General features: G+C 38.2%; 1 protein-coding gene across 4 annotated transcripts in view; it reads left to right on the top strand.

Annotated features, from left to right (window-relative positions):
- Positions 1–23,599, top strand: part of ADSS2 (adenylosuccinate synthase 2) — a 34,933-nt gene extending 11,334 nt beyond the window's left edge. Inside the window, exons 2-13 of one of the 4 annotated variants that reach the window (XM_045877579.3) lie at positions 410–512; positions 1,277–1,345; positions 3,620–3,670; positions 10,394–10,460; positions 10,719–10,826; positions 11,737–11,818; positions 13,874–14,000; positions 15,222–15,376; positions 16,894–17,018; positions 18,678–18,775; positions 21,089–21,238; positions 22,456–23,599. In XM_045877579.3, the coding sequence (XP_045733535.1) occupies positions 410–512; positions 1,277–1,345; positions 3,620–3,670; positions 10,394–10,460; positions 10,719–10,826; positions 11,737–11,818; positions 13,874–14,000; positions 15,222–15,376; positions 16,894–17,018; positions 18,678–18,775; positions 21,089–21,238; positions 22,456–22,508 (1,188 nt within the window). In that variant the 3' untranslated portion in view covers positions 22,509–23,599. Of the gene's footprint in view, positions 1–409; positions 513–1,276; positions 1,346–3,619; positions 3,671–10,393; positions 10,461–10,718; positions 10,827–11,736; positions 11,819–13,873; positions 14,001–15,221; positions 15,377–16,893; positions 17,019–18,677; positions 18,776–20,863; positions 20,884–20,918; positions 21,067–21,088; positions 21,239–22,455 lie in introns of those variants that run through there. The other 3 variants (XM_064594420.1, XM_064594421.1, XM_064594422.1) reach the window with 3 other exon arrangements.
- Positions 23,600–24,424: the final 825 nt, after the last annotated feature.

The following is a 24,424-nucleotide window of genomic DNA, read 5'->3' as shown; positions in this document are numbered from 1 at the left end:
ATTTAGGGATTTTTCTGTGTTTGGATAAAATATCGTGGATTTTTGATTAGATTGCTACATGTCCTATAGAGTTCCAAGAACAAAATAATTTGTTCCCTGTACTTTTTTCACGTTTTTTTCTCTTTTAAGAGGGTGTATGTTTGTCTACCTTCCAGAAACCTGAATTCCCCAGTTTTCTAGATCCTGTCAGGAAAGAAACCACTCTATGTACTGTCATGGGGAAAGAAGAGAGGGTAGCCAAAATATTGTGAAGCCTGTAAAGAATATGTATTTGTGGCAAATACATACTTGGGTTTTCTTAAGTTATATTGACATTTTTGGAAGAAATTATTAATTCACTTTGGAAGGGAGATGTGTTACTTGTCATATTTATTGTCAGGTTCAATTTTTCCCTATCTTGTACTTTCAGGGAGGAAATAATGCTGGTCATACCGTTGTTGTAGATTCTGTGGAATATGATTTTCATCTTTTACCCAGTGGAATAATTAATCCAAATGTTACTGCATTCATTGGTAAGTGTATAAACTGAACCACTTGGGGTTTTTTCTCCCCTCAATTGATAATTGTGTTCATTTTTCATTATCTGAGCTGATTTCATCTCTCATTACTCAAATGATTCATTGATCCCTTATTAATCTTGACCTTGGTACCTTCTGGAATATACCTGACTGGCTATTTTACACCTCTGTCTTTTAGCACTGATACTTTTGGGATGATTTGCATTTAATTGTGGTCATTGGCAATCTTAATTTTATAAAGCAGATCATCAAGTCAGCTTTCCAAACACTGATGCACACACAGTAAGCAATACAGGAGGTGTTTCATGGATTGATTCTGAACCCTTATAACATGATGCAGTCTACAATCTTTTCTTCTAGGTTTTTATCTTTAAAAGTGCTAATCACAACCCACTAAATTGATTTTAGGACCACTAATAGGGTATGATTCCCTAATTTGAAAGACCTTGATTTAGTGTCTACTGTACTGTTAACTAGAACAACGTAACTTGGTTCTTTCAAAAGAAGTTTTACTTTGTTTCAAAGAAATTTCAAATTATATCAAATGTAATATTAGTGTTTTATATTCTATATGTTATATATTTACGTTACACTACTGTTTAAAACTTGGAATCATTTCTGTGGTAACTCCTTTGATAAATCAGATGTCCCATTTGTCAAAGTCCTTTACTCTTTCACTATTCTAGATAAGGGTTATCGTAGATGTCTGTATTATAAGTATAGATATTTAAGGTTAGGATTTGTTTGCTTTCCTTTAGGAAATGGTGTGGTAATTCATCTTCCCGGATTATTTGAGGAAGCAGAGAAAAATGTCCAAAAAGGAAAAGGTATGGAAAGAATGACCACTTTGCCTGGGGACTAGTTTATTTTTTGGAAAGTTCATTGGGATCTCATGTCAGACAAAGTTAACATTTTGTCTTATACTTTATTTTTTTTAAAGATTTTATTTATTTTGACAGAGAGAGACAAAGCGAGAGAAGGAACACAAGCAGGGGGAGTGGGAGAGGGAGAAGCAGGCTTCCTGCTGAGCCGGGAGCCAGACATGGGGCTCGATCCCAGGACCCTGGGATCATGACCTAGCCGAAGGCAGACGCTAACGACTGAGCCACCCAGGCGCCCCTTGTCTTATACTTTAAAATTGCTGGTTATTGTAGGACAAATATTTTTTTTTAATTCTTATGTTAATCCCCATACATTACATCATTAGTTTTAGATGAAGTGTTCCATGATTCATTGTTTGTGCATAACACCCAGTGCTCCATGCAGAATGTGCCCTCCTCAATACCCACCACCAGGCTAACCCATCCTCCCACCCCCCTCCCCTCTAGAACCCTGTTTGTTTTTCAGAGTGTAGGACAAATTTTTCAATGTCATTTAAATTGTTTTCATTTTAATCAGTATTTTAAACAAAGACACACATAATGTCATTGTGTAAACCCTGATTTCTTTTTACCTGGGTCATCTGCACACTGTCTCTTTAGGTTGCTGGAATTACTATCCACTGGAGGTGAGACTCAGGGATTCCTGAGTTCCTTTTGTCATTTGTGCTCAAGTCGGCGTCCCCATCTCCCAAACCAAACATTAGCTTCCTGAGTCAGGAAACTAGTGAGGTCCCCTTTGCACACTGTCAGTCAGTCTTGTTTCTGTTGGTCATACAACCCAGGGATAAAAGAGGCTTGTTTTATCCCTCCCTCCAAATGAGGGAAATGCTCCTTCTATGACAAAGAGTCACTTCCGTCTCCCCCCAAAAATTTTTTTAAAGGCTTAATTTCCTGCCCTTCCTAATCTCTTGGATTTTTGGAAGGCTGTTTACATTCAGTTTGGCTGCCTTGCTAGGGTTTCAGGGGAATTTGGTCATGCAAATAATACTCAGTTGAGGAAAAGTATTGTTTCCCCTTAGCTTGGCTCATATTTAAAATACTCAATTCCATTACATAACAACGTTACGTTTATTGTTCAGGAAAAGTAGCAATCCGACCTCAGGTGTTCCTGACGACTAAGTCTGACTTCACAGAATCCTGCCTGCCCTCCTACCATCTCTGTTGTCCTCTGCATTTTTTACCTAGGTGTTGCTGGCTGCTTTTGAATTTTGTCAACTTGAGGTTCCCATGCTGCCCTCTGTTCTCCTTCATCCCCTTTAAAAATTTTGCCCTCCTTTCTTTTTCCTTTCAGCCTGTCTGATCCAGCTGAATCCATTTTACTGATTTTCTTTGTAATATTTTCTGTATAATATGCCCGAAGCTAACTTTAGAATACATACTTAATGTCAAAAACAGCTAGAGAGGGGGAGGCTTAATATTCCCGTTTCACTGTTAGCACTTCCTCTTTATAAGGAATCATTTTCGAAACACATCTTTGGATATTATCAAAATTAACAGCTAATTTTGAATATCTAGATACTAGTTTTGAGAATGTTTAGAGCTTGGCAGCTTATTCTTAGAATGCATGTAGCTTACTAAGGTACTGTCTTTGAAGAAACCTATCCATTTAGATTCATTTATTCATTCAGCAATAGTTCTTTGAACATTTATGGGCTGATAGGCCCCATGCTATGAAAATTCATGGCCCTTGCTCTCAGGCATTCACAGCTAAATGGGGAGATACATATGTCACCTTACAAGTCAGCGTAGTAAGGGCAGTATAGTTGATAGACCTTTGGAGGAATTAGTGAGAACATTTTATTATTTCATTTAATCTCACCTTTTTATAATTGTCTTTTGGGAAAGGGTTCTATTCCCCAGATAACCCTTTTCTTGAAATTCTCCTCCAGCTCTGCAGCTAATTTCCCCTCCCCTGCTTCTAACAAAAATGACCTTTACCTCCCATTTGCTTTTGAATTCTTAGAAATATTTTATGTGGACTTGGCTGGCTTGAGTTTGGAGCTGTTTAGAATAAAACATTTAGAAAGAGAATTTGTGAATGAGTGTAAATATGATGAATGACAGGTGAGAAAATTCTTGTTTAAACGTATTTCCCATACAGAAGACAAGATGTGTAAGTGATTACTTCCGTGAAAAACACTTTTAAACATTGTATTTCTAAAGAAATTGAGATGTTATACAAAGTGTTTAATAAGCTGTATCTTTTTTCTCTTTCTCTAGGTCTGGAAGGCTGGGAAAAAAGGCTTATCATATCCGACAGAGCTCATATTGGTAAGGGGCACATAATGCATTTAACTGTCTTATTATCAGACACTTGTCACGTGGAAGCATTTAGTAGCCAATTTTTAATTTTTTTTTTTAAAGATTTATTTATTCATTTGAGAGAGCGAGAATGAGAGAGAGTACATGAGAGGGGGGAGGGTCAGAGGGAGAAGCAGGCTCCCCGCCGAACAGGGAGCCCGATGCGGGACTCGATCCCGGGACTCCAGGATCATGACCTGAGCCGAAGGCGGTTGCTTAACCAACTGAGCCACCCAGGCGCCCAGCCAATTTTTAATTTTAGTGAAAACTAAGTAAGATGGATTATAATAGTTGGGGCTCCAAATACATGAAATCTTAGTAATTTTTTTCTTTTTTCTCTTTTGGTAAAGGACTAGGCTAAATTTTACCTGTTTCTGAAGAGAGAATTAGCTAACCAAATGAATCATAAAAGCAGTATTTCACAAGACATCTCTAATTCTATTATAAAATATACCACATCAAAATACAAAGAGCATATACTTGCACATTAGTTATGTAAAAGCAGGTCTGCTATCTGGCATATCTGTAGAGTGACTCTTTGTGTCTGAAATGTAATATTGCAGCTTTTTCAATGGTTCAGACTTTATCCAGAGTAGCCTTCTCCTCCGTGATTAGTTAGAGCAAATTGGATTTTAAAATTAATTTCAACCACCAGTAATAAATTTGAAGTTTGTTTCCCTGTTACTATCTATCTGATGTGATAGAATTGTTAATTATCGAGACAATAACCGGGAAAGAGAGAATGGACTGGTACAAACTCTTCAGTTGTATTTAAATACAGGTGTCCTCTGAGGCAGTGGCTACTCTAGTTTTAGCATGACCCCCATTTAAGAGCAGCCCCATTAGGGGCATCTGGGTGGCTCAGTCTGTAAAGGGTCTGACTCTTGACCTCAGTTCAGGTCTTGATCTTAGGGTGGTGAGTTCGAGCCCCGTGTTGGACTCTATTCTGGGCATGGAGCCTACATTTAAAAAACAGAAAAAGAGCAGCCAATCAAAATTCTTAAGTATCCATGCCTCCAAATGACAATCAGAGCCTTGAAGCCTATGCGTAGCCTCAGTAACCCAATAAAATAACTTCTTTGAAGTCAACTGTGCTGGATTGACCTGTATTACTCACTTTTTCTAGCCTCTTTAGAAGCTTATTAGATCATTGACTTTAGACCTTTCTTTTCTTTATATAAGCATTTAAAGCTGCACAGGTGCCTTTAATACTACTTCAGCTACATTCCACAAATACTGACATGTTGTATGTTTATTTCCATTCAGTTGAAAATACTTTGTAATTTTTTTTTGATTTCTGTTTGTGAGTTATTGAGAAATATGTTTAAATTTCTAAAGATTGGATGATTTTTCTGATTTCTCTTATTTCTAATTTTGTTGTAGACAGAGAATATACTTTATGTATGATCTCCATCTTTTTAAATTTGTTGAGACTTTTTTTATGGCCCAGCACAGCGTCTGTTTTGGTCCATGTTCCACATGCACTTAGAATATGTGTTCTGTTGAGAGTTATTGAGTGTTCTTGAAGTGTCCTTTAAACTGTGTTCAAATCTTCTGTGTCCTAGTTGATATTTTTCTACTTGCTATCAGTCACCTAGCATGTTGAAACCAACAAGAGTTGTGGATTTGTCTATTTTTCTTTTTGACTCTTGTCAGTTTTTGCTTTGCTTTGAAGCTCAGGTAGATTGCATGTATATTTAAATTTATGTTTTTGATGAGTCTTTCATCATGATGAAATATCCTCTCTTTCTATGTAAATATTCCTTATTCTGAAGCCTGCTTTGATATTAATATAGCCAGCAGAGCTTTCTTAAGAACAGTATTTGCATGGTATATCTTTTTCAATCTAATAATCTTTAACCTACCGATATCTTTATATTTACAGGGCATTTATTATAGACTAAATAAATGCTTTTTATTCATTGTGACAGTGTTGCTTTTAATTGAAGTGTTTAGATCATTTATTTTTAATATGGTTAATTATCAGTATGATTGCATTTATATCTGCTTTTTGTTTTCCCTTTGTTCCTTTTGTTGTCTTTTTTCTTCCTTTTCCTGATTTCTTTTAGATTTAACGTTTTAAAGATTATCTGCACTATTAGTTTATTAGTTTATACCTCCTGTTTTGTGAATTTTGGTAGTTGTTCTGGGATTTGTAATATACAACTTTAAATCATCATTATCTACCTTAAAATAATATAACATTTAACCCAAGCTTTTTACAAGGAAATGTTCCCATTTCCCTCGTCCAGTCCCTTGTGTCATTATTGTCATACATTTCATGTCTACGTTGTTGTGAACTTTATAATGTGTTCTTAATATTTTTGCTTTGAGCAGCCAGTTTCCTTATAGAGAAATTTAAAAATGAGTCCAGTTCTTTCTTTAGCAATTATGCAAGAAACTATTATAATTGTGCCCTGTCTTATTGAAACTCATAACAAAATTTGTAATATAAGAGATCCTTATTGAGGGAAAGAGACCTGAGAAGTGGCTGAGACTTTAAATTTTTTTGAGCATTTGAAATGCACGTTGTTGGGTGTCTGTCCTGTGACTCAGAAGCTCCCTGTTGAAAGACCACTCGGTGCCCGGTGTGGTGGTAGGCACTGAGGATTCAGAAAAGACCAATAAAAATCCCCAATGGAGCTTATAGTACAGTAGGGAGAGACAGATAATAAACAAGATAAATATGTGATAAATGTACCATGGCATGCAGTGATAAGTTCTAAGGAGAGAAAGGAGCCATGGGTAGTGTCTGGCAGTTTGTAGGAGGTGGGTAGGGATCTATAATTTTAGATAAAGTGACTGGGGATGCTTCAGTGTGAAGATGACATTCACATCATCTGCTAAAGGAGATGACCGATGAATAAGTTCTAGAGACACGCAGTACAGCACTGAAGCTGTAGATAACAATGCCGTATTGTGACTTAAAAATCTGCTCAGAGGGTATGTCTCATGTGAAGGGACCATGATTTAAAGAACAAAAAAACAAAAAAAAAACACTTAGGGGAAAGAAGACCTGAGGAGATAGGAGAAGCCAGCAAAGTGGATATTACAGGTACTGAGGCTCACACTGGACACATTCATATGGTTTAACATTAATAGTGTTAATAAAACTCAACGATAATAATAAAAAAAAAGATGGTGTTAATAAAACTTACCTACTGAACGTGTATAATCATCTTTTATTTTAAAAATTAGACTGAGTTCCCAAGGCAGCATTTTTTGTTTTTAGTATCTAGGCTATAGAAAATGGAAGAGATACTCAAAGCAACTTCACACAAAGACTGTTCTCTCAAAAACAGTATTAGTGGAGGTATTAAGGCTCCATGTAACAATGGAGCTTTATGAAAGTAATTATTCTGATTTCACTAATAGCTCCCTGGGGCCTAGAAAAACCTAAAAAACATTAGCTCTATGGCAAGGTACTAAATTAACATCTGAAAAATATGGTTTACCTGCTTTCCATCAACCATTTACTTGTGATTTGCCAGGTGCCTTTGTAACTTATTTGAACATAGAAAATAACAAAAATACTTAAATGTAAAATATCTTTTCATTCAAAAGAAATGGCTTCTTCCAACATCTCAGTTTTTGTCATAACTGATTTGCAAAGTTGGAGTTTAATGAAACAGCTTCTTAAGAACTATTCTGGCCTCTCAAAAGTAGATAAGAAAGGCTATAAGCTATATACTAAATTAAGAGCATGACAATAAACTAATCCCTATAGTATAGGATAGCTATTATTAGAAATAAGTAAACATTTTAACATTGCACACAATACACAAAGTGCACAATAAGTATACAATATTTTACCCCTTTAACCACTGACTACCTTGTTACGCTTTGCCAGCCAAGCATGTGAAGGACCTATACACTGACAACTGTAAGACACTGATGAAAGAAGTTAAATCAGACACAATAAATGGAAAGATGTGTTGTGCTCATGCATTGGAAGAATTAGTACTGTTAAAATGTCCATACTACCCGAAGCAATCTACAGATTTAGGGCAATCCCTATCAAAATTACAGTGGTATTTTTCACAGAAATAGAACAATAGAACAAATATAACTTGTTTGGAACTACAAAGAAACGGAATAGTCAAGGCAGCCCTGAGAAAGAAAACCCCAAAACCCCACAGACTCAAAGATAGGGAGAACATATTGGTAGTTGCCAGAGGCAGGCAGTTGGTAGTGCAAAATGGACGAGGGTGGTCAAAAGTTACAAACTTCCAGTTACAGAATAAAAAAGTCACAGAGATGTCATGGACAGCATGGCGACTGTAGTTAACAGTACTGTATGGCGTATTTGAAAGTTGCTAAGATAATAGATTTTAGGAGTTCTCATCACGGGGCACCTGGGTGGCTCATTCGGGAGAGCATCCGGCTCTCTATCTCAGATCTTGATCTCAGGGTTGTGAGTTCAAGCCCCACGTTGGGCATGGAGCCTAGTTAAGAAAACAAAAAAGTTCTCATCACAAAAAAAAATTTGTGGCTGTTTATGGTGATGTATGTTAATTAAACTCACTGTGGTTGTCATTTTGCTGTGTATACAAATACCGAATCATATGTTCTACACCTGGAACTAATGTTATATGTCCATATATCTAAATTAAAAAAAAAAAGCTACTCTGATGACCTTTCCTAGTTATTATCTCCTCCCCCTCACGAAGGGTAACCACTATTCTCTCACAATAGATTGGTTTCGTCTGTGTTTGAATTTTATACAAATTATACATTTATATAATCTGTTGTGTCTGACTTCCACTCAGCAGTATGCCTATCTGATTCATCCTTATTAAATGAAGCAGTATCTTATTTTCATTGCTGAATCGTATATCCCATTGTATGACTATGGCCCAATTTGTCCATTTTTACCGTTGATGAAACTTTGAGTCATTTCCAGTATTGAGTTATTATAAAAATATTGCTGTGCACATTCTCGTAAATATCTGTCGGTGTACAATATCCCAGTGTAGTTTAAGGATGTCATTGCTATCCAGTTCTGTGGCACTGAGGCAGATAGTGATTTACAGGATAATTTTAAATCCCACAATAAGAACGTAGTTTCTGTCTCATGATCACCTCGTGTAGGAAGTGTTGGAACGCCCCTACGAGACCACTAGGGAAACCTGTTAGCTGTACACAGCTGTGCTTATTAACCCTGCCGAGCAGAGGAGATGACTGCCTTGACAGTTCTCAGTGTCTCAGAAAGGGGACCTAGGGCACAGAAGGCTTTAGAGGCTGGGCCAGTCAGAGGGTGGTTTAAGGTCAGATTTCCTCGTTTGTTTTTTTTTTTTTAGTTTCAGCATCTATAACTACAACATTAGTCTTCTGATCCTGCCAAATAGTTCTTTTACACATGCCACCACTAGTTCTAGGAACCTTAGATCAGTCATTCTGTTTAAAATTCATACATTTCAGCTTATTTATTTAGACACAGTAACATTCATCAGTGAAAAGAAGCCATGGTTTAATGTACGGAAAATGATTAAATTGTACACTTTAAGTGGGTGAATTTTATGATACATAAATTATATTCCCCTAAGGCTTTTTTGAAACAGAAGCCTTGATTAAAAGTTCGTAGACCAAATTCTAGGCTTGCCTGTTCCATAAAATCGCTATTTATTCAGTCAGTAAATATTTGAGAACTTGTAGGTGCAGGAAATCTGGTAAGCTAACTGACATGGTCCCAAGACTCCTAAAATACTGGTAGGAGAGAGTGAGTGTGTGGGCGTGAGTACACGTGTGTGAGCAGGCATGGGACAAGGCACATTCAGACAGAAGCGTATGCCTTGTAGCCCAGGCCGTAGAAGAGTGTCTGTGTGACCCAAGGGCAGAAAGGAGGGAGCCCCAGATGAAAGAGCAGGCTATGCAGGGAGGCCACATAAAAGAGTTCTTTTTCTTTTGAGCAATAGAAAGCCATTGACTTTTAAAGGCAAAAGGGGTAGTGACATCATATTTGTGTGTTGGAAAGATGGCTTTGCTGCATTCAAAATTATGAATTCAAGATGTCCAAGAGTGGAAATGTGCACACTCATTAGTTGGCTACAATTTTGGCTAGAGATGATGGAAGCTCATGAGAGAGAGGGAGAGATGTCAGAATAATCTAGAGATGTTTGGAGGGTAGAACCTGAAGAAAAGAGGGTATCCTAGTAAACTGAGTTTCCTAGAATTGTGGGGTACCCTCTTACCATTTTTAAAATAATACAGGTTGCAGTTAGTAGGAATTAACAATCAGGCATATTTTCATATTAGTATACCTGTTGGCATAATAAACCTTCACTCCCACCATTGCTGTTGCTTTTTAAAACGTATACATTTGGGGTGCCTGGGTGGCGCAGTCAGCTGAGCCTCCAATTCTTGGTTTCGGCTCAGGTCATGAGATGAAGCCCCGCATCGGGCTCCATGCCTAGCGCGGACTCTGCTTAAGATCCTCTCTCCCTCTCCCTTTGCCCCTCCTGCTCGTGCCCTCCCTCTCTTTCTCTCTCTCTTTTTCCCTCTCTCCCTCTTTCCCCCTCTCTCTCATAAATAAATAAATCTTTTAAAAAAATAAAACATATCTGTTTGATTAGTCATGATGATATTAAGCTGAAGGGATTTATAGCTTAAGTAATTTAAAATTCAGTATGTTTTGCTCCTTCTGTATTACCTTTGTTTCAACAACAACCGTGATTTGGTTTTTTTTCCCCTCAGTATTCGATTTTCATCAAGCAGCTGATGGTATCCAGGAGCAACAGAGACAAGAACAAGCAGGAAAAAAGTAGGGTTTTTTGTTTTTGTTTTCGGTGCAGTTTAAGCATATCCAGACCCTAATGTTTAAAGTCTAGGCCAGAGGTTTAAGAAAAATTATTAGAATATCCTGTTTAGACTCCAGAGAAATCATAGGATTGTGAAAATAAACTTACAGAAACTAGCAAAACAGAAAGTAGTCAAAGTACCTTCAGTCTTTGTGATGATGTGACCACAAGAACTCCATTTTTCTTGTCTAACTCAAAGCTTGTTCTGATTTATTTTTAAGTTTGGGTACCACAAAAAAGGGCATTGGCCCAGTTTATTCTTCCAAAGCTGCTCGGAGTGGACTGCGGATGTGTGATCTGGTTTCTGACTTTGATGGCTTCTCTGAGAGGTAACTAACTTGTGTTTCAGAGTGGCAAGAGCAAATGGGATTTTTGGAATTTTTCAAATCCAGGATGCAAATTGGTAAAATCAGTATTCTAGTTGAAGAGTGGTGTTTGGCTTTTTTGGTTTTATTTGGACTTTAAAGTTATTTTTATTACTTAATTTCAAATTAAACTTCATGAAAAGTAACCTCATGATGATATCCTAGCAGTACCCTAAGAAGGCAAAGCCAAAATTATATTTAAGGATTGGAGTTTGGGATGGTTTGCTGAGAAACAGAGATTCTGGGGGGTGCTTTGGTGGGGTTACCACATCCCAGAGTCTTGACCCTCAGATTTTCAGTTCTGGAGACCCTCTGCCCCACCACCTAGACATAATTAGGCTCTTAGATACTGGTGAACTCTTGTATCCCAGACTCCCCTTAAACAATAGAAATTGCCTCACTGACACTTACTCTCTAGAAAAATCTCCATGAGAAACCTAATCATCATCATCAAAGCTATATGGTGACTCTGTGATGGAGAGTTAGTTGGTTGTATTTAGTAACAGGTGGCATCAAAGGCCCTACCTCTGTCTCTCTTAAAAGCATCATGCAGACCGCCCCCTTTTATTTTTCACACAGTGTAGTAAAATTCCTACTGAAGTGTTGTTACAGATTTTAGTTCTTCCCTCCACGCACATCACCCCGATTATGTTGTTGGTATTCCTAAATTTGAATAAAAAATACTGTTTTTGAGTGTGTCACTTATTCATATGACTGATCTGTTTAGATTTTATTTCTTAGAATGGAGCTTCAGTTTGGGATTCATTTGTTATAAGTGGTTTCAACACTTATCTACAGAAACCATTTGAATCGAATGATGTTATTCAGACTGTTTTTAATTGAGCTACTGTCTTGATTTATCTCTACTTCTCAGGTTCAGAGTTCTGGCTAACCAGTACAAATCTATATACCCCACTCTGGAAATCGACATTGAAGGCGAATTACAAAAACTCAAGGTAGTGCTTTCTGGCCTTTTTAATGTTCTTTTTAAAACTTGTTTGCCAGATTGGCATCTAAGATCTTTCATCCATTCCCGTTTTGCATTAGGAACTGCAAACCTAAGAATGAAGAATGTGGAGTGTTTAATTTCCCTTATGGAAATTACACTGTGACTGAGAAGTTATGTGTTAAATAATTTATAGTATAATAAATGCCATACAGATATGCATAAAGCATTGGAAATGAGAACTATTACTTGTCCTTTTTATGTCTAAAAACATATAGGCCTACCTAAAAGGACATAGCGTGTTTGAGTCACTTCACATGATGTGGCTGAAACAAAAGATTGAGTGGGGAGCAGAGAGGAGGAGTTCACAGGTCTTGTAGTGGTCTTATACACAATGATAGAGAGTTTGACTTTTATCCTGGGGTTAAGGAAAAGCTATGGAGTAATTTTGAGCAGAAAAAAAGACTAGATTTGTATTATATAAAAATCCCTTTTAGCAATGTGGAGCATAGATCAACAGAAGGGACAGTAGGAGATAACTTATAAAGCTAGCCGGCCCGTTCTGGAAGGACGCCCCACAGGGCCAGTGTCTGTAGCACTTTGTCTTAAAAGACAAAGAAGGTGATTGGCCAAGGGTTGGGTCCACGTGTGGCTGCTTTCAGTTGTCAGTGGTGCCTGAGTTCGTCAGTAGGCAAATCTTCTACCCTTTCTACCCTTACATTCGTCCCTGATGTTTGGTGCGTTTCAAGATGGGTCCTATGTATATGATTATTACTTCTCTTCTATAAATAGGTATGAACGTGAATTCCAGAGCTGAATAGAAATTTATGAACCTCATATGCCATTCTAGAATGGTTGTATACCTTAGGCCTATCTACTCACTAAATTTCTTTTAAAAAAAAGACCTCCCAGGAAGATTCTAAATGTTGGGAATTTAGATTTCAGTGTATTGGTTGTTGCTTAGAATAGACTGCCATCTTCTTTTCATTCTGTCATGAAACAAATATTTTCAATTTATTCCTGGCAACTTGGAAATATTTATGCACTAAAATGTGGATATGGCTCTTTGGTTCTGTTTTATCCATGTTTCATTTGAATGTAAAGCAGATGAATAATCACGAACAGAATTGGGGAAGAAGATTGAATTAATAGGTGGTATATGTCGAACCAGCACTTTAAGGAATAAGGGACATAATGAATGGCATGGTCATTTCCAGCATGACAAAAGGTCTAAACCAGGAATAAGCAGGAGACTAGAGCCAAGGGGGTGGGGGGATACCAGACTTTCATCAGTAGGTGTAACATACTCGGTTAGTTCATGAGTGGATGGTGGAATTTCCATACTAGACTGGCCAAATATGGAAACATAGTTAAAACTAGGTTTTATTGTAGTTATACTTTAGGCCTTGGGGGAATTCTTGTTTATATTACATTTTTAATTGAATTCTAAAATTAAGCAGTGTTATTAATACTTTTAATGTTTTGTGAGAGTTTTACAATGCTCAGGGTAAAATAGTATTTGATATTATCTACTAGTAATACTGCTGAGATATTGCTGTAATGAAATACAGTGGCAAAAGAATATTAACAATTGTCACTATTTGCATGCTTGGCAACGTCACTTGTGACCTGCACCAACATTTTGACAGTCACCCGGATGCAAGTTTCAAAACTTGTGGTTACATGGATTATAAATGTGGCTTTTTAAATACCTCACAAAATATAAAAGCACAGTGTAATATACTTAGCTCTTTTTATTTTCCTGAGAGCTGGTTTATGAAGAATGGAAGGTGGTCATCATTACTTGCAGTGAGGTTAATGTAGAACCTCTGAATTTCATTGTTTCTCTACTGTTCTTGAGCTAGGGTCTCATTTTTGGTTCTGGAAAATCAGGACAAGAGACCAAAGCTAATCCAAATATGCAGTAGGGTGAGCATGGTCACCAACCCCCTTCTGCTTTGCAAGAGTTAAGTTTGCCTTGTCACAGTCAGGTGAATTTTACTTGTACTGGTCATGTTGTAAATTTATTAGCACACATTGAAATTGTTTTTTGTCTATTCTACAGGGTTATATGGAAAGGATTAAACCAATGGTGAGAGATGGAGTTTACTTCCTCTACGAGGCCCTGCATGGACCACCAAAGAAAATCTTGGTAGAAGGTGCAAATGCAGCACTACTAGATATTGATTTTGGTAAGTGAGATATGACTTGCGGGAGCTTAACTGAGCCCTAAAGTACTTAGGGTATAAATAATTAATGTTCGCCTTACGGAGTTTTAAAACAAGGCTTTTAGCTTGTATATTCAGGAATGATGGACGTTTGTCATCTACTAATCTTTTTTTTTAAAGCAATATTGTGGAATACACAATGCATGTGTTACGATTTGTAGTTCAGGAGAAAAATGAAATCACTATTTGGGTCAGTGGGTTTGGGATTTTGTAAACTGATTTCTGTTGTTTGGTTCATGCTCCATTTGCTTGGAACTTTAAATATCGAAAACTAATCAACACTGTCATTAAACATGCCTATTCTAAGATCTGTGGAAATCCGTTTAACTCCCTGGGCGTGACATTCTGAATGGATTAGGGCATCCTCCATCTTAAAAAAGTTAAAGCTTTAACGTCTTCCATCTACTGCCCCATTAGGTTGTTGGCCTTTCCCTCTGAACATGATCTCCAAAGATAAGTCTGTTCTCAGGTCTTACTGACATTTCATTGGCTTTTGACTCCAAGTATACCAATTAAAGAAAAAGTGTATTTGTATTACTGTGGATAGGTATTTTTGACTCCATAATATGCCTGTGGAATCTGGAAAGAAAGAGTATCTGGTTAGCTTAGTGGATAGTTTAAGTAGGAACAGGATCTTTGGGGATGGGGGAGTACACCCCTCTTAGCTTCTCTTATCATTTTTGGGATTATTCCCTTAATAGAGATCAGAAGATAGGATAATGAATACCACAAAATTCTTAGTATACTGGTGTCACTCTAGGTTGTGGCTGTATATTAAAAATCTATATCAAGGGAATAAAATAAATTCATTTTTAAACTAATTAGAACATGTTAAAAACACATAGATTATAAGTCTACATAGTGGAATAGTTAGCCTAACGCCAGGGTTTTGGCATGAAATTATTCAGCAATCCATTAGGTGAGTACCTACCATACAGAGCTGAGTAACTGTGCACACTCAAGAAACCTCCCCAGAATGAGCACGGCAGGGATAGCTCTAACTACCTGTGTTTTGATCTCATTACAGACAGAAAGGATCAAGGACTAAAGGTTGAGGTTTGAGAGGGCAGTTATAGTCAAGTCTGTCCAGTACCTAGAATGTACTCAAATGCAGATTTTTCACAGTAATTCTGTTTCAGAGTAATGTATATATCTATGTGTGTATAATATTTGTTTCTTTTTTAGGAACTTATCCTTTTGTGACCTCTTCGAACTGTACAGTTGGAGGTGTCTGTACAGGGTTGGGAATGCCCCCTCAAAATGTTGGAGAAGTGTATGGGGTCGTGAAAGCTTACACAACTCGAGTTGGCATTGGTGCCTTCCCAACAGAGCAAGACAATGTAAGCCTGTTTTTCAGTAGATCCAATTCTGAAAGTTTTAAAATAAAAACTTCTGGGGTGCCTTGGTGGCTCAGTTGGTTAAGTCCAACTCTTGGTTTCAGCTCAGGTCGTGACCTTACGGTTGTGGGATCAAGCCCTGCGTCAGGCTCCACGCTCAGTGGGGAGTCTGCTTCAGATTCCTTCTCCTTCTCGTGCCTTCTCTCTCTCTCTCTCAAATAAATAAAATCTTAAAATCTTTCTCTCTCTCTGTCAAATAAATAGAATCTTTAAAAAGAAGGGGGAGGTGCCTGGGTGGCTCAGTTGTTAAGCGTTTGCCTTCAGCTCGGGCCCTGGTCCCAGGGTCTTGGGATCGAGCCCCAGGTTGGGCTCTGCTCATCAGGGAGTCTGCTTCTCCCTCTCCTGTTGCCTGCCGCTCCCCCTGCTTGTGCGCGCTCTCTCTCTGTCAAATAAATAAATCTTTAAAATAAAAAATAAAAACTTCTGCTTTTTTTCCCTTGATGAATTCTTCCTATGCTTTTCACTTAAGTGGCAGCAGATTGGCAACAAAAGACAAAGGGTTAGAGAGAACTTAAAGGTAATTTTAAGTGCCAGGCTACAGGAAGGTGGGCTTATGAGGGAGGTTGAGATAGTGGAGGAGAAAGAAGTGGGTAAAAATAAGAATTGCCTTTCCCCGAGAGCTTTTCTGGAGCCGAGGCTGAGTAGAGTGACTTCCAGACTTGATCTGTTCCCAGCCAACAGCTCTGCGGCAGTGATGTCGGGTGGGGCACTGTCTGTGAGTGTTGTATACTCGGAAGCTCTTTGGACCTCATGACCCTCGGGGAGCTGGGTGGTGTCACTGTCCCCCTTCTACACATGAGGAAACAGGCATGGAGAGCTGAAATCATTTGTGCAAAGTCACTCAGAGGGACAGGGCTGGGATTCAAACCTGACAGAGCAACATTTTAAAAAACACATAGTTGTATTGATGTCAATACAAGAGGTAGTGAAATGATGACTTTAATCAGAAAGGTGTAAATTAGGGAGTAGATAGATGATAAGTGAAAAATTGGGTTGTAGGGAATGGCTGTGGCTTAGATCTTTGAGCAATGTCGAAAGGGCATTGTGCTGTCCACACCGACTGACTAGCTGAGAGTTTGTCTTCTGGTTTTCGGGAGGCTCATCGAACTACAGTTCTTGGAACAATTGGCTTAACTTGTCTATTTTAATAAATAATTAACCTTGTTTTTAATATGAAGCATTTTCTATGTTACTCTAAATTTTAAGAAGTTATCTAACATTGTAAAAAATACCAGTTTTAAAGAAATGGTAAAAAATGAAGCCCAAAGTGGATCTCTTCCAAATAATGCCTACCTCACATACGATCCATCATCGGTATGGAATTCTGTCTTCCACTTAGTTATTTTTTGGAAGATGTTCATCTCTATAAGACTTTGACTTGGTATATGATCTTACATGTAATTCTACTAGATTGACAGCATTGGTATTATAATCCTAAAGTCCTGTTTTCTGTTTTCTAGGAAATTGGAGAATTATTACAAACAAGAGGTCGAGAGTTTGGGGTAACCACTGGCAGGAAAAGAAGGTGTGGCTGGCTGGACCTGGTTTTGCTCAAATATGCTCATATGATTAATGGATTTACTGCGTGAGTATTCTTAGAAACACTTATTTCAGGAAACTAAGGTACAGTTTATGACCACAGGTTAAATTTTGTGGAGTGCAAACTTGAAAAGTAGTGCCCTGGTAGAAAAAGTTCACTGTTCAGCCTCCAGATGAAATTGTAGCTCAAGGTTCAAGTGGACCAAGATCTAGGGGAAGGGTACCCAAGGGAAAGGACCCCAGGTTGTCTTTGTACATATCCACGGTTGGGAAAAAGGAATCATGTTACTCCCATATGCATGTAAGTATAGAGGAAAGTGAGGTATGTAGGTAGGTAGGTAGATGGTGCATTTTGCTTATATGGAGGGGAGGCAATATAACCGATTTAGTGCATGGGCTTGATTAATGTCTAACTTTTTTTTTTTTTTTTTAAAGATTTTATTTATTTATTTGACAGAGAGAGACACAGAGAGAGAGGGAACACAAGCAGGGGGAGTAGGAGAGGGAGAAGCAGGCTCCCAGCCGAGCAGGGAGCTCAATGCGGGGCTCTATCCCAGGACCCTGGGATCATGACCTGAGCTGAAGGCAGATGCTTAACGACTGAGCCACCCAGGTGCTCCTAACTTCTGTTTTCAAATCTCAGATTCATGTGTTGTGCCAGGACTTTGGTCAAGTTACTCTTTCTGTGCCTTTTTCATCATCTTTAAAATCTAGACAATACTATTACCTACTACGTGTGAGTGTTTTGAAAATTAGGTGAGAAATATAGTGAGAGAGCATATAATGTGCTGCCTGGCTCACTGAAATCACTTGGTAAAAAGTTGCTATTCACACATGTACATAAATATGTAAATAAATGTACTCCTGTTTGTATTAATTAGGCTTAACTTCCGGCAAATAACAGAATAAAGGACAAAAAAATTGTGGGTAAGAATCCCAAACTTAACTGTTTTAGCTAATTATATAGATTTGCCCTTAAAATTGTTTCCCAGTCAGTTTATTGGGAGATTTGATGTATCTTGAAGAGGTCCTTGATGTGGTGTCCTCACTTTGCTTTGACAATTTCTGAGCAGAAGGATGGAGGTGATAATAACCAGAGTAAAGAAATGAGGATCAATGGCCTACATGTAAATGTACATGTATCTTGTAGTCTTCCATGTAGAACAGCGACTTCTGCTGTGTCCCACAGAGTGCATCCTTTACTCCAGGCTGCTGTCCCTGAGGTTTGTGTTGATCCATCATAAGAAAGCTAAGCGGGGCTCCTGGGTGGCTCAGTTGGTTAAACGTCCAACTCTTGATTTTGGCTCAGGTCATGATCTCAGGGTCGTGAGATCAAGCCATGCTCTGGGCTCTGCACTGAGCGTGAAGCCCGCTTGAGATTCTCTCTCCCCTCCACGGCTCCTCCCCCTCCCACTCGTGTGCACACTCTCTCTCTCAAAAAAAATAAATAAAGGTGGTATGGATCAATCAGGGAAAATATAATTATTAGAAAAGTAACTCACAAGTAGATCAGTTAAGTCATTTTTTTATTATGAGGAAAATGCACGCTTTATGTGTGGCACACTTTAGAATATAATCCTAACCAGTTTTCAGAATTGCTTTGGAATGTTTAGCTTTGTATGAATTTTCCTTTACTTCTTTGTCAAGTTCGATGTTAGGGCCTTTAATAGTTTGCTGTTTGAACGTTGCCTTTCCTTCCACTTAGGTTGGCACTTACCAAATTGGATATTTTGGACATGTTTACGGAAATCAAAGTTGGAGTTGCTTACAAGTTAGATGGTGAAATCATACCTCATTTCCCAGGTACTTTTTTCAGTCTGTGAAAAAAAGAATATTATTAGGTGAACGTGTTAGAGCAGTTTCATAAAGTACCTATGTATAGTCTATGATGTATAGCCACAGGGTTGATACGTTCTTTGTGAATAGCAAAAGTATATTCACATGTTATTGGCATTTGTTTCATAGCTGCTATGCATTTGGATCCTGGCTTGCAGTAATAAGCATGTGTTCAGACTCAAAATAGGGAAGAAGAAACACGGTCCCTCTGAGCCCAGCCAGCTATGCTGCTCCTGAATCTTATCTTCCCTATTTTGAAAGTAACTTCTGTGTAGCGTTCTTCTCTTCCTTGAGAAACGTGGCGTAGGAGAAGAGTGCTGCTCGTAAAAGTAAGCAGGCTCTTAATACATTTACCCACCCTGTTCTTCAAGCCACATGAATGATTTTTTCTGATCTCCTATGTCAAAAGTGGGTGGTTGTAGGGAGACTTCCTACATGAGGTACTGTGTTTCTTCAGGCATATCTTTAGTTATAGGATTTCTTCAGTTACTCAGGAAGTTCCATAAATGTTTCCAGCTTCCAGAAATAGGAACCATTCATTTGTTTAGTCATCCTGTAAGCCTGGGAATATGCCAAAGAAAGGAATATTCACTACCTTAATGAAACTTGGTAGGCTTGTAGGTTTTGTGACTTGCTGATGACGACCAGTCCTTGGGAACCGAGGATCACCTTAAGTTCTTAGAAACACATTTAAAATCATTATCTGTTAGTCCAAGGGGCCATCTCCAGTTCGGTTTCTCTTGACTATTCTTTTCCTTGATTGCGGACTAATGACTTCTGGTTGAATGTGCTTATATTGTAGTGACTCAGATTCTGTTATTTTCCTCTGAAGAGTATTGGTTCTTATGTTAGGGGACAGTTGAATTACTGGCTGATCATCTTGAACTTGTATAAGCTTGGTTTTCTGCTGTGTTAGTATAGTTATGTGAAGAGCCCAGGGTGTTTCCCAAACCTTTAACCTAGTGTGGGTCAGTCTCTGAATTTCCGTCTCCTCTGTGGAACTTGGTAGCTTGGTTTTAGGCTTCCTTATGGAGGGTCTGCAGTCAGTTATACTCTTGAGCATGGTTTTTAATTTTAAGGAGCAGGCTCTCTGCTATCTCAGCTGGATGCCAGGAGAGTGTAAAGAGATCGCCCCAATGCGGCAGTGCTGGAGCTCCAGTGTACCCTGCCCCTTTCCTTCTGCCAGCATTGCTTGACCTCTAGAATCTGTCCCACTCAGCTGGGTGACAGCTAGTATCTGGTAAGCCTCCAGCGGTCCCATGGGTCCCTTCCATGTGAAGTTGAACGTTTTTGCAATGGGACTTTCACACAGACTTCTGAGGGCTGGGAGCTCCCCACATAGCTCCCTCCTCTCTGACACTTGCCCGTGTTGGCTTGAGCCATTTCAGCTTCGCTGAAACCTGATTATCTGCCTTCTCAGCTCAGTGGGACCGCTGTTTGTCCCCCGACTCTAGCGTCCTGACTTCCAGAGGCTGGGAAATTGTCCCTGGGCAGAGAGTTGAGTCCTTTCAGGACTTGCTTGTGAGTTTTCTTTTTCTCAGAACCTGCAGTTTTGTGCTGCCTGTTGTGCACATTGACCAGTCGTGGGATGTGGGCTGTTTTGGGGAGGCAGCTCCCTTCAGTGGATGGTAATTTCTGAGCGGGAGTCCTCAGTGGGCAGTGGAATGAGCATCTGAGTGCTGACTTGGGAGGTCTGGACAGAATCCCCAAGCATCCGCTGTACTGTCTCTAGTCAAAGAAACTGTTTTTACTTTCGTACACTGTCCATTTTTATTAGGGGATATAGATACAGAGAAAATGATTAGGTGAGATAATGAAGGAAATTTCCAGCTCAGCTTTGTACAATCACAAAATCAGTAGATTTCCCAGATGAGAGCAAGTATGCAAGTCTCCTTTCTGTGAGGTTGCTGCCTTTATGCAGGTCCATAATCTCTAATCTACAGTGTGGAAATCTAAAAAGCTCTCAAAATGGAAAGTTTAAAGTTTGGCATCGAAGTCCTTTGACAGCAAAACGTGACTTGAGTGGATATTAGAGCTAATAATCTCTCTGCTTAGAGTGAAGAGTCCTGTTGCTGCAGGAATGTGTTTGATTATGAAAATATTGCCTCAGGTGGTAAATGTACTGTCTGACCTTCCTGCACTCTGGGAAACTGCATTCCAAAACACCTCTGGCTCCAAGGATTTTCATAAGAGATCATGAACCTTTGACACAGCAAAAAGCTGTTTGGCAATAGGCAGCGTTCTACCATGAAAAAACAGACTTAACTCTTTAACTTTCAGCAAACCAAGAAGTCTTAAATAAAGTTGAAGTTCAATATAAGATGCTCCCAGGTTGGAACACAGATATATCAAATGCAAGGACATTTAAAGAACTACCTGTTAATGCACAAAATTACGTTCGATTTATTGAAGATGAGCTTCAGATTCCAAGTAAGTATACTTTATGAACAACTCTCTTTTCTCTATTTCTACCTTTGAGATAAAATAAAAGATCATTATTACTTTGTAGTGTTCATGATTTGCATCAATGCCCAGGAAAATACAAAATAGCCTTATTTCTTAGAGTAAATATAGTCATCTTTTTAAAATCCTTTGTATGCCTGAAGGCAGTAGGTTACCTCACACTGTTTTGACCCTGTCTTAATTCTCTGCTACTCTGGTTTTTACCGTGTGACATTCATGCTTGTTCCTTTCTCCCTCCTAGTCACAAATCCTTTTGTATTTTCACTTCAACCAAAAATGGTTTGTGGTTTTTCCACTTGAGATTAAACCACCGTTGGGAGTTGCGGGAGTTTCTTGAATAGTTAGGAAATAACAGGTACAGAAAATAGGAAATCCAGTCTGAAAATATATGAGGAGAGGAAAGAATAAAACTTTATTAAAAAACAAGCTGGCCCGGGAGTTAGGCATAACCAGGTTATGGCTGTGACTAGTTAATGGAAGTCTTCCTTCTACTTGTACTAGTAGAGATTGGAGAGACAATAGCAAAGTGGGTAGAAGGTGTCCTCTATGTAGAATTCATTATATACTCTGATTTGTATTGTGGTTCGTCTCAAATACGAGTCTTGTTTTCCAAATTGCTAGCTACCCCAGCCAGCGTGATGTCCAATTTAGTCAGCATGTTTGGTATGGCTCTTAGTCAGCATTTTTTGAAATACAAGCAATAGTGAATTAACAATGGCCTGTGTAAAATTCCATAAAGGTTAACCCATGTGTTACAATATTTAGAGATTCCTATAGACTGGTTCAGGCTGTGCAAGTTAAAATAGTATTCTTTTCCAGATGTTTCTACTTTTTTGAGATAGAGAAGTTACACTGTCACCTCTTAGCATCCTGCATTTATCAAAGATGCCTATCTTATCTAGTTATTAGGGACTTAATTAAGGGTTCTTTAGGTCTCTGCTGGTTTAGGCCAGTATTTTGCTAACCTAATTATTAGGCATTGAGGACTTGGAAATATCACGTGATTCAAACTGGAACTGGTAAGGCTGTGCTGGATGTTGACTGCACATTCTGTTTAGAAATCAGCCCAGTCTTCTAGCAGGACAGCACAGGATAACAGAAGGCACCTGGCAAAGTTAAATAGTGACCCTGGATTGAACATTATAAATGAATTAATACTATTCTTGTACTTTCCCCCCTACCAGTTAAATGGATCGGTGTAGGTAAATCCAGAGAGTCTATGATTCAACTCTTCTAAGGATTTCCAGTGATACAAGAAACACTCCCTGAGGAGGGGGGAGAGGACTTTCTTAAATATTTCATTTATGATCTGCAAATTTCAAGAAGAAAGACACTGAAGTGAGTTTTAAGCCCTACAGTTGTTTGCAGTCACTTCAGATGGCCGGCTGTGTGGAGAGAAGCTTCGGCGTGTGCCAGTGTCAGCCCCCTTCGCTGGCAGAATTGCCGAGTCATGTGACGCTCCTGCTGCTCACGGTGCCACGTCCTCTCTCAGTGTTTAGTCGTAGTTTGATCCATGTTGTTGGAAATCTGAAATAGAGTTCCTTTCAGTGTAGTTTTTCTTCATTATTGTCATTGTGTGTTCTTTGGTTTCACCTCTATTAAATGGGAAGAACAATTAATGCAGTTTTGCACAAATATTTTTTACATTCTGATCATTCAGTTTGTCATTGTGATCTTTTCTGTTAGAAAAAAATGATGAAAAGAAGGGTTCTGTAAACTTTTGTAATGCTTTAAATTCTGTTTAACTCGTGAACTGTTTATTTTCTGCTGAGACCATTGCAAATTTGAGCTTTGGCAGGGGGGAGGGGATTATATTCATGTATCCTTTAATTTGTACAGAACACAAAACTTATTTCTCTCTGTAAATTATTTAATACATTGGACATTTAATTAAATGTCCAGAGAAAGGTGTTCCTTAAAACAACAATCTTAATGTTAAAAAAAATTAGTCATTAAAAGATCGTTGTGATAATTGGTGGATATTTTTCTTTAATTTCAGGCATTAACTATGAAATGTATAGCTGTTCTTTTTTATCTTACCGTTATTTCTAAATCTAGTGGATTGATTTTCAACATTGTGCCTGCCAGTATGCCTACAGAATCATCTATATAAGTGTCCAAATGAACCCAAATGGTCAGTCATAATTTTGATCATGCCTTTATTTTTTCTTTCTTGGAAAAAAAGAGGTGTCATTTTGACAAATAGGCTTAACATACTGTGTTGTAGATTATCCTTCAGTGAACTATTTTAAATGTTTAAATTAGGTGCCACTTAAATTTATTTTATTATACCATCAATAGCTGATTAAAAAGAACCAAATATTTCTAGTATGGTTTGTGTATTGTGTTTTTGTTCTAGTAAAAGAAGTACTGGTAATACTAGTATATGGAAGAGCTTTATCCCTGTAGTATGTAGGGATAGGGTGAGGAGACATCAAAACAGTTTTAGTTAAGAATGTAAATATCTTTTGTCTTCACTAGACATATTTTTATTAATACTTAGTTCAGAAAATTCTAAAGTAGAGCCAGCCTTGTTGGATTCAATAAACAAAAAGGACAGTACAGATGATCTCACAAGCCCATTGCCAACCAATAATGACCTTCATGTAAAATTTATATTTAATATCACAATAAATAATTTTTATTTATTCTAATGGAAATTAAATGGGCTTTTATTTCTCCTTACCCTTTATCTTCCTACTTGAACTCAAATCGAGTTGAAATGAGGTTTTTTAAGTCCACATTCTCATCTTGGCTGAAAGTGTTGGGTTACTGAAACAGTTTTAGTAATGGTCCAGAGGCAGATGTGAAGAACTCATTCTCCAAAGAGATTACTAAAAAAGTAAATAAACTTAAAAAAACAAAACAAAACAAAACTGTCTTAGGGGGCCTGGCTGTCTCAGTTGGAAGAGCATGTGACTCTTGATCTCAGGTCGTGAGTTTGAGCCCCACGTTGGGTATAGAGATTACCCAAAAAAAAAAAAAAAAGCATTCTCCAAGTCAGTGCTTTTCCTTTTTTTAAACCAAAAAAGTGCAAATCTATTGATGTTGATGGACATTTACTCATTTTTGACCAGGTTCAGTGATTCTGTTTTTAGAAGTGAGCTGTTTGCTAAATAAGTTGGTTAAGAGAGAGGTTCTGCTCTTCAGATA

The sequence above is a fragment of the Mirounga angustirostris genome, unplaced genomic scaffold (assembly GCF_029215605.1).
Source record: "Mirounga angustirostris isolate CCGP_5_RB_7025 unplaced genomic scaffold, mMirAng1.0.hap1 SCAF_6, whole genome shotgun sequence".
In the NCBI taxonomy this organism is placed as follows: domain Eukaryota; kingdom Metazoa; phylum Chordata; class Mammalia; order Carnivora; family Phocidae; genus Mirounga; species Mirounga angustirostris.
The sequence above is the reverse complement of the archived record's forward strand: the minus strand, read 5'-3'. Positions and strand labels throughout refer to the sequence as shown.